A 10,685-nucleotide genomic window follows, 5' to 3' on the forward strand; every position below is an offset into this window, starting at 1 on the left:
GTGGGGCAGAAAGAAAGACTTGGCTCCTCCTGTTTTAGTGGGTTGGTGAAACAAGAAAATGAAAGAAAACAATTTCATGTTATATGACTGTTGTGTGCTGCTGTACTAAACAAAGACTTGTATAAGAATTTTTTAGAAAAATAAGGTAATATCGCTATAAGACGTCTTAAAATGTCACAATTTGACTGTTTTGTAAAACTACCGAATTTTTAAGACTGTCCATTTTATTTTTAGATGTTTTTTGTAACACATCGTCCTGCTATGGCAACTTTCGCCGCTAGGTGTCCCTGTTGAGCTTCCGGCTCTGTGTCGCTGCGTCCTGTAGGTCATGTGACCGATGTCAACAAGGAAGTTCTCCTTGTCTTTGAATACAAGGCGCCAGCAGTAGCTGTAGATTCACAACTTAAAAGGTAAGAATTGTTATCAGACTAAGAAGCTATTTACTTTATTGCTTTATTTACTAAAACTCTGTGTATATATTTCTACTTCTAAGCTTAGTAATTTATTTGGGAAAACTTTTACCACCGATAATTCTGTTAATGTTAGCTTTTGTTGCTAAGTGTCGTACCAAGTTGGCTGGTTGCGTCTTTATTTAATATTTTGATGATGCGATACGTGTAATTCTGCCAATCTACCGATTAATTTCTCCTCTGTCAGCGCCACCGGGATGCCCTCTTCGGAGCCGGTTCAGCTGGGTCGGAAACTCGCCCTGCCATCCTGCCCGAACCCACTCTTTCTTCAGTGGCTCACCGAGCTCCGGGACGAGGCGAAAGAGAGGGGACTGAAAATCCAGCACACCTACCAGAAGGTAAACACCAACAAAGGTGTTGTGGTTAGATTGGTATCGTTGTAAGAGGATCTCTGTCGTCAGTAGCTGTGAGATCAATCTCAGGGAGCTCATAAATGCGTTTGATAAATATGTTTAATATATGAAAACATTGTAATTTTGTCTTATTGTACTGACATCTAGTCCTTGTTCTTGTTGCTCATAACATAAAAGGGAAACGGGTTCAGATGTTGACTTTTCCCATTGTGTGTAAAGAATTTTTATTAATTTGTTTACTGTTTTGACTTCAACCCCACTAATGAGTTTTCACCACATTTTTATTAAATGAGAGCCAATTCCCAAAGTAAAATCAGACAAGATAAGAGATTAGATAATGTGTTTGATAATACCTATAATTTTAGTTATGGTTGGGATGCATAGTATTCAAATCATTTTAAAGCAAATGTTAGAAAAAGGAAAAATGGAAATGCAGTAAAGTTTTGGTGTCATTATGTCATTTTTAAAAAACAGATGTTTTTTTTTCAGGCAATCAGCTCTTTGAGTAAATATCCATTACCACTGCAAAACGCCAAAGAGGCAAAAATTCTCCAAAACTTTGGAGACGGCATCTGTAAAATACTGGATGAAAAACTGCAGCGATACTACAGAGAGAACGGTGAGAAACAGCTGGATAATATATGTTGATTTAAGTTATACTGCATAACACCTGATAAATTAAAGAAGAAAACTGAAATTTTTTTTTAGATTATCAAGAGGAGCCTTATACTCATAAAGCTCTTCTTGGCAAAGAAAATTTGTTCGACACAACACAGCCGCTAACCATCATTCTGTTTGTTACAATACTGGAACGAGAGAACTTAAATAAACAATGAAAATTAAGTTGTTGTTCATTTAAGAGTTAAATGTTTTATTAAATACTTGATGAAATGTTCATATTAAAGAAAGCTGTTTCCTTTGTACCTTCTTATGCAAAATAAACTCCAAGTATGCTGAAAATAACCAGATCACAGGTGGTTATGTCTCCTCGTATTAATCTCTTTTTTACCTCTGCATCAGGTGCCAACGCTCCCATTCACTGCCTCCCGAAAGGAGGGCCCCCTCCTGACAGAACACGCAACAACAACAACCTGGCGCCCTCCAGAAAGGTTAAAAAGGCAAACTTAGGACACTTAAAACACATTTTACAATTTTCTTAATGTACAACTGGAGTAAACCACTTTGATGTGAATGTTGGGAGACACTGACACATGGTATTATGTGAGCAAAATAGTGTCAATTGTCTTATTATGATAAAAAGGGAGGCAAGGACATTTTTCTTTTAATCAACATTATTTTTATTCATTTACTCGTATGACAATGGCAAAGTAGATAAATCAATCTTTTTTTTATCATAATGTGAATATGTCAACAAAGCATTTATAAAAGTTGTACTATATCAGGAAAGTAGAAATGATTTATTGATTGTTTAAAAGCCAAAGTCTGAGCTGTAACATTCTTGTGTGATTCATTTTCCCTTGTAGAAGAATGCTGCAGGTGATGATGGGAAGGACGGAGGAGGAGGAGGAGGGAAGAAGAAGAAGAAGAGGGAGTATGTGCCCCAGAAGAGATCTGGGGGATATGCTGTATTGCTTACTCTTTACAGACATTTACAGGTACACTCTTCTTTAGTAGAGTTAGCTGAAATGCTTCCATGTGTTGTGGTCATCAATCAAAACCAGTGTTTGCCACAGATTCCAGGTAGCAAAGGTTACATGTTTAAGCTGGAACTTCAAGCAGAGGCTCAACATCTCTGTGACAAATCTTTTACTGTGGTAAGTGTTTTCACTTAAACTCCTGCTATAGAGACTTCTGTCAGCATGTCTTCTTGAACTAAACATTTTATTTTGTGTGTTATTTTTGTTCTGACTGTTGGCAGCCTGATCTTGGCAGTAAGTACACTGCCTGGTCCTCAGTCAGCACTCTGATCCAGAAGAACTTGGTGATTAAGACTCACAGTCCTGCAAGGTGATTAAAATAAGTCTAGTGTGTGATTTCTATTCATCTCTAAACCTCTACATGTGTTAACCCTATGAAGCTCCTGCCTTTCATTGTTAGTGGAACATTATCATCTCTACTGGCATTTCTTTGAGATCAAATCCAATCAAGTTTTATTTATAACGCACTTTTCATACAAAAAGTAGCACAGAGTGCTCTACACAAACACACAACTAACAGTTTTAAAAACACACACCTGATCATAATCTCTTTCAGATGCACTCATGCACACACAACATTAATCTCCCCCCTTCTCTCTATCGCTTTAACTGAATATTATGATGGTAATAAACATCTGGCTTGACACTGCTGTGAGGAAACGAGGAGTCCAGCATTAATGTGAGCCGTATTAAGTTACAGATGCAATGAAAGATTTTCTGCTGCCGTTAGCCGACGCAGACATGCTCAGCTGGGAAAATAAGAGGAACTTGAAATATGAAGTGATCATAAAAATCGCAGTGCATTTGTCACTGAGTGGTAACAAAAGAGTTATATAAATCAAAACTTATTAATAGGGTCTGATATATTTTTTTTAAATTTAACTTTAAAGGTGCACTACTGAACTTTGGTGTATTTTCTGTGTATTTAATCAGACTGCTTTTATTTTAACCTAAAAAAACTATTAAAAAAAGGAATAAATAAAATAGCTTACTAACAAATAACAAGACAAGTAAACACTAATTTGATCTTAGTGCTGTTACTGTGCACTGCAGCAACCTTTACACTTGTGTAGTTGACACTGTGCTCATCAGCTCAACTTTGAGCACAAATCTTTGCTTCTTTTCTTTTAAAAAAATGCAACAAGATCAAATGTATAGCAGAAGGTAAATCATGTGATGCAATACTAAATGAACAATAAAGAGGGAACACAGGGAGGAACTGCGTATTACATTACAAAGAGGATGTCAGTTCATTATAAATGTCCAAAGTTCAGATGGCTTTCTTATTTATTAGGCCATTAAATGCTTCATAGCACCATTTCAGTTTAGTGTTGTGTATTGGGTATTGTATGTGACTTCTTACATTTATGAATGTAATATTTAGCATACAAAATAGAAAAAAAAACTTCTGAAAGGATTTTTTCTTTTTTCAATGTAAGTCTTATCATAGAAAAATAAAACAAATCTTTTTCTTTTGAGCAAACGACACACCAGAATGACGTTTGTGCCATCTAGTGGTACAAAGTGGTATTACAGGAAAATTTGTTTTATTCTGAAAGTATCTCAACTCAACCTTTGTCACATACTAAAGACTTTTTTATAATAATATCATGGGTGTTGCTTTTTACACCTGTGTTCTAGCTATATATCTTAAAAAAATGTTCTTAACATTATATATGTACCAATAAACCATGAAACATTTTCAGTATAAAAGAGAAATCCTCATTTGCAGATTACTACCTCCAGCATGGTGAATATTAGATGTAGTAGGCCAAAGAACTTGGCATGTTTTTAAGTCACCATGTGTTTACATTATATTACACATTATAAATCCCGTCCAGGTTTTGATTATATTCTGGATATTATGTTTACATGGATTATAAAAAAAACCTGGTTTTATGTACAGCTGAGTTTAATTACTCATCCTCTCAGCCACCTTGATCTATACCTGCAGAGAATGATGAGGACTTTACATGCCACAATATCCTGGTTTTTATAGTTTTTTTTTAAGCAGCTGTTTGTCAGCCCTGCAGCAGTGATGATGTTGACTCTGTCTTTCAGGTTTTCCCTGACAGAACAAGGTCTGGCTTTGGCCGAGCGATTGGCATCAGTAGAGCAGGAAACTAAGGATGGTCCAGAGGGGGATAGGGAGGAGGTCAGAAGTGAGGGAGAGGAGTTGGAGGAGGATGAGGAAGGGGTAGTTGATCTTACTGAGAGTGGTGAGGATGAAGAGGAGGAGCATCCAAGACTTACAGAAAGAGCTGCCTGTGGCACTCAGCCCATAAGTTGTGAGGATCAGTGTTCATTAGGAAAACTCCCGAATGTACAGACGACAAGCAGGAAGCCAGGCGGAGAACATCTTCTGCCTGGAACATATGAGATTATCCTCTGTGTTGACTTCATTGAAACCACTGGGTAAGAAACGTGTCTGCTCATCTGTGCAGGACCATGCAGTAATCATGCATGTTAAACTGCAAGTTTATGTCCATAAGTTTCATTTTTATGCTGGTCTGTTTGTGCAGCGGCAGCCACCACCGCAAGCAGGAGCTGGTCAAAGAGCTTCAGAGAAACGGAGTTAACTTCGACATCAGGAAACTTAATGTTGGAGACTTTCTGTGGGTGGCTCGGGAAAAGGTCACACCTGTTCCAGGTAACACACGCGAGGAGACAAACCACATAAAAAAATGTACATGCCTTTGAACACGTTCTACGTGTTCTTCAGTAAAGAAGAAGACAAGGAACTAGAACAGCTATACTTCTTCATACATTACTTATAGTGATTGTAGCAAGGTTTTCCTTCTACCATAATTTATATTAACACCATAGTGAATACAAATTATAATAATCATATTATTGTGCAGATCAGAGGTGAAGCACAAAGAAACACAATGTGACTGATGTGAAATCAAACCAATAAGAGCAAATGATTCATATTTACAGTGACAGTGTGATGGCAGGTCTGGTTGCTTTTTGAAGTCTTTTTGCAACATAGTGGTGTGTTATGTTTCATAAACACACACACAAATCACTCATAATGTTAATGTATGCTGCGTGGACATAGTATAAAAAAAAAACTTTTGTGCATTTTTATTTTCCAGGTCAGCTGCGAGCTCCCACAGGCAAAGAGCTCGTGCTTGATTACATAATTGAGAGGAAGAGGATGGACGATCTGTGTGGTAGCATCATTGACGGGCGCTTCAGAGAACAGAAGGTTTGTGTTTTCATACATTTTTATTTAGTTTTATTCATTTAAGGTACCACCTTGTTTAATTTTAATAACAATAATATGATAATAATATTTTTTTTTGTCTTTGTTTTTAGACTTTTTGGCCAAAAAATGCTTCAACTTTTAAAGAAAAATTCAAAGTAAAATTTTAGTTGCTTATTTAACTGCAATTTTTTTATTAATCTTTTGTGTAAATTTTAACATTTTATGAAACTGAAATAAAAAACTTAGTGGAAAAATTGTAATGTAAAAGATAATGTAATGCAGTCTTCAAATTTTTATGGTAATATCTGTTAAAAACCTTACCCCGTTCACCTATACTGACGCCCCTTAAAGGTGCAGCATGTAACAGAATCTTAATGAAAATGTAATAAAGCATACAAACTGTTTCTGTTGGTATCTAATCCTTTACTAAAATATCTGATATGTTTTTATTCTCTTAGAATGAGCCATTAATATCTACTTGCTATCAGTCTGCACACATGGCAGCAGCTGTAGTTGTGCCATCATTTTTACTACGGTGTCTCTAAATGGACAAATAACGCTGTGTGTGAAGTGAAAACCCTCTCAGCTTTAAAACTGCATTACCAGCTTTGTTTGATAAGTGATAGAGCACCGTCTGGGATGGGTAATGCCTTAAAAGGTTCAGCATAGAAGAAGACAGTATACGTGTACACAGTGTTGAAGTAGTTACCTGGACTACAGTTATCGCTGCACCTGAGGCCACTGGGTCCACTAAAAGATGTTTATGTCTGAAAGAATTTTGGCCACTGGCAGCCACCGTCCATTCACAACTGTGCTTGGCAATTGAAGTCATTTCTATTCCCATCTTTACCACTAGATGTCACTTACACAATTAAACTTTAGATATTAACTTGTAGAAAAATTGGTAAAATCAAGCCATTTGATTCAGGTGTGTAGGAGAAGGCTTACATCTAAAAGTTGCAGTACAGTAGCTCTTGAGGATCAAACTTGAGCACCCCTGGATTAAATTATATCCCACCAACAACTATTTAGAATATGCTGCACTAAATCCTTCTTTGACCCTTTTTTTTGGCTTGATTTCTGTTTTTATCCATCAACATATTAATGTATTCACCAGTTTTGCTGCTGCAACAGAACAATTATTATGTGTAATAACAGTGACGACAACAATTCCCGTAGGAAAGGATACACAACAGTGAAACAAGTTTTTGGTACCAAGTAAAGCAAACTCATATTAATTAAACTCAGAGAAACAAAATCAAAACAGTTTCCCGTCAAGGTAAATAGAAGTATGTTAAATCTGAGAAACAAGCCATTTTATCCCACATAAAAACATTGATGTACACTTCAAAACAAATGCAGCATCACCTGCTTTACCTGAACCACAGACTGAAGACATAAAAAGATGTCGTGTGTGTGTAGTTTCACAGTAATAAATGCTTTTCACTTTAAAATTAAATAATTCATCTCTGCTATTTATTAACCATCAAAATGCACATTTCCATATTCTGGGAGTTTATTTATTTTTTCTTACAGGATTTAACTATTTCTTAACTTTAGTTCTTTCATTTCTTCTTCATCAGTTTCGTCTGAAGAGGTGTGGCCTTCATAAGCCCATCTACTTAGTGGAGGGGAGTGGGTCGGCTGCTTCTCACCTGAGTTTACCTGAAACTACCCTGCAGCAGGCCATAGTCAACACACAGGTCACCTTCTTGCTTTGACTCCATTATCACCCGAATAATGTGTAATGACGCTTCTACATAGGGACAAAATATTTAACATGTAGTACATTAATCTGTTGTAGTTATTAGTTTTATATATTACTGTTCTTAAATGTCTTTTTTGCTTAATTTATTTTTTTTATTTTTAAGTGGTTTAAATAAACTTTGCGTGATTTCTTACATACTTAATGTTTTAAATAAGCACAAAAATGTTTATTTGGTGGTTTAATTACGTGATATTATGTGATGTATGTGTGTTTTTGTGTGTTAGGTAGTTGATGGTTTCTTTGTGAAAAGAGTTCAGGATGTGAGAGAATCGGCAGCCTACCTCACTGTGATGACACGATATCTGGCTAAACTGTACCAGGTATAAATTCAGGTTTTTCTTTTTCACTTGTATGTCTTGTGCTTTAAAGTGTGATTTCCTATTGTTTTATCTTAATGTCTTTCAGAACCGAACGCTGATCTGTCGCTCCAGAGAGCTGGAGGGGGATGTGAGGAGCGATGAAGAGAGAGGAACCCCCTTTTGCTCTCTTATATCCTTTGCAGAGTTCAACCACGGCGCAGTCAAAAACAAGGTGTGTTTGTCAAACCTTGACTAGTAATATTGCTTCTTCCATTTTACAGAAGCTTGAAGGAAATGTTAAAAGAAAGAGGTATACTAGGCTGCAATGATTTCTGAGTTTCCTCTCATTTCTGTTCTTCTGTAGTGTCAGACGGTGAGAGAAGTGTTTGCCAGACAGCTGATGCAGATTAGTGGCTTGTCTGGAGACAAAGCAGCTGCCATACTGGAGAAGTACAGCACTCCACACAGGTAACCGAGTACACACATTTCTTCTTTTCTTCAAGTACTTTACGTAAAAGTTAAATTAGATCGTATCTTTGACAATGGGCTGTAACAGACACAGCATTAAAGCTATATTTACAGGGTGAGATGTATTCCCGATTTCATGCAGAGGAAATAAAAGTCTGTTTATATTAAACGTAGGAGAAAGTAAGCAAACAAGGCGGATGAACAGGAAGCAGCAATGATGGTCATTTCCAGCCTCTTTTAAGAAAAAAGACTGTGGAAAAAGTTTCTCCAAACAACCAGTGATGGGAATAATAGCGTTACAAATATATGTTACTAACGGCGTTCCTTTTTTCAGTAACGAGTAATCTGATTACTCTTCCCATCACTATAATCGCTTTTACTGTTACTGCAAAAAAAGTGGTGCGTTACTATATTTTAAGTTGTTGTTTTTCATTCTGACCATCTTGATCTGTAGCTGAGGGGCATGTGCTTGTTTGTTTTTTACTTCCTTCTCCGGTCTGCTCGGGTCTTGATTGGCTTTTGTAAACGTGACATTACACACTGTGCGCTCGACTCCTCTCGGACACACTCACACACTACAGGATTTCTAGTCACAAATATTAAACATGTTCATTATTTACAATCTCTCCTTGCGAGACCTTCCGAGCGTATCGGACCAGACAAAATCACTCTTAACACACCCCCCACCACAGGAAAATCAGACACGATGTCGTTTGCAAACATCCAACAATCGGACCTTTACTGGCTTTGATTGTAAGAGGAGATCAGCCCCGATTATCCTGTAGTGTGTCCCTGCCTTGAAGCTCTGGTCTCAGGAGGTTAAATTTCGGTAGGAAATTTATATAAGCTCATGTTGACATCCTAACATGATATTCGCCTGGTCCTCTGACTATGTTGTTTATTTTTGAGAAATCTTAGGTTATAATGGAGCCTGACAACTTAACCAGAAACTTTCAGGACAAAATCTCCAAGCTGTTTGTTTTACTTCTGTGTAGGAAAGTTCTCCCACCTTGTTGCTGTGCCTGAACCACAATGATATATGTATGAAAGCACCTAAAAGAGCCCTGGACAAACATCAGGGGCTGTTATGTACTGTGGAGATTTTTGATGGAAAACATATTCCCCTTTAATAAAAGATCACATGACTTTAGACTTAGATAAGTCACATCTAGAAGAAACATTACAGTAGTTGTGATACTGTAAAGGCAAATTGAGACATTTTCATTTGAGACCAAAACTCACCTAATTTACCATGTAGTCCCAATATACAGTAGGAGACAGTATTTTATCTTATTATTTGATCTTATCTCTCTACTGTCCCTCTTAGTCTTCTCACGGCATATGAACAGTGTGCAAGTGAAGCAGAGAAAGAGAAACTCCTTTCCTGCATCCGATATGGGAAACTCAAAAGGTTTGTTACATGTTCCTGTGATTCATGAAACATTTTCCAAAGTTAGTTGGAAATGTCACCCTGCGATATTAGAGAAATATTTAGTTAGGTGGAGGCTGGATTAATGCAGACGTATATACAGTATGCATATTTTTCATGTTAACCCCACCTCAGTGATAATGTGTTTGTGTAAATGTTCTTTCACCTGATAAAGCTCATTCTGCAGTGTGCTAAATGTAAAACAGGAGCACCTGGAATAGTGATTGATTTCTTTACATTGTTTTACAGGAACCTGGGTCCAGCTCTAAGCAGAACTGTGTATCAGCTGTACTGTACTCAAGGAGCACTTTCATGAATGCAACACTCACTGATTCAACGATGGTCCCTCATTTTACAATGGAAAATCCTTTTCCTCGTCCATCTGTAATCTAGCCTTTATTTGAATTGACTTTGAGAGCGATTCATGTACTTTTCAAGATGCTGCTATATCTTAACGATTGTAAAAAGTTCCTACTGGAATTGTGTATTAAGAGTTCCTGTATCCTAATAAAGTTTATTTTGTAGAATACTGTTGTTTAAATCCAGAATTTTCTTTTTCTCAGAAACACTGCATCCATCACATCCTAAACCACCTGAATTGTATTAAGGTGGGGTAATTGTGGAGAGCAGGGGCCTCATGTACAAAGGATTACACAGTGAAAGCTGGCCTACTGAAACAAACAGCCAAAAATATTCAGATGTATGAATCTGTGCTTATGCTTGTTCATCCCAAATAATTTAGAACTGAGCAGCTCCACGGGGCCGCCTGGTTTCCCAATAATAAATATGCAAATGACAATAAATAAATGGCATACTTTCACCTTTAGTCTAAATAACAGTGAGAAACACACCAGAAACGCCTAAAAAAAACTATATTTGAATGAATATTAAACTGATGTGCTTGAATCAGATGTGGAAGAAAAACAATGTCTTATACATCCCTGTTTTGGACAGGTGGGTGGAGCTTCCCAGCATGCTTTGCGTGTGTTTAGTGGCCTAAGAGTTTGAAGTTTTTTAGATTTAATTAAA

General features: G+C 36.9%; 1 protein-coding gene across 1 annotated transcript; it reads left to right on the forward strand.

Annotated features, from left to right (window-relative positions):
* The first annotated feature begins 327 nt into the window (after positions 1-327).
* mus81 (MUS81 structure-specific endonuclease subunit) lies at positions 328-10,181 on the forward strand. The gene is made up of 16 exons (XM_041986739.1): positions 328-410; positions 658-808; positions 1,313-1,442; positions 1,844-1,932; positions 2,308-2,439; positions 2,518-2,598; positions 2,703-2,791; positions 4,543-4,896; positions 5,004-5,131; positions 5,580-5,692; positions 7,276-7,395; positions 7,685-7,780; positions 7,866-7,991; positions 8,124-8,227; positions 9,555-9,638; positions 9,906-10,181. Exons 2-16 carry the CDS (start codon positions 668-670, stop codon positions 9,970-9,972), a joined length of 1,854 nt encoding a protein of 617 aa, XP_041842673.1. The 5' UTR covers positions 328-410; positions 658-667; the 3' UTR covers positions 9,973-10,181.
* Positions 10,182-10,685: the final 504 nt, after the last annotated feature.

The sequence above is a fragment of the Melanotaenia boesemani genome, chromosome 5 (genome assembly GCF_017639745.1).
Source record: "Melanotaenia boesemani isolate fMelBoe1 chromosome 5, fMelBoe1.pri, whole genome shotgun sequence".
Taxonomy (NCBI): Eukaryota; Metazoa; Chordata; class Actinopteri; order Atheriniformes; family Melanotaeniidae; genus Melanotaenia; species Melanotaenia boesemani.

What these genes read in the sequence shown, in the direction of transcription:
- mus81 (XM_041986739.1), top strand. Translation starts at nt 668, where the DNA reads ATGCCCTCTTCGGAGCCGGTTCAGCTGGGTCGGAAACTCGCCCTGCCA. An exon ending in GACTTCATTGAAACCACTGG is followed by an intron (nt 4,897 to 5,003) that starts GTAAGAAACGTG and finishes CTGTTTGTGCAG; the next exon opens with CGGCAGCCACCACCGCAAGC. An exon ending in AAAGGTCACACCTGTTCCAG is followed by an intron (nt 5,132 to 5,579) that starts GTAACACACGCG and finishes TTTATTTTCCAG; the next exon opens with GTCAGCTGCGAGCTCCCACA.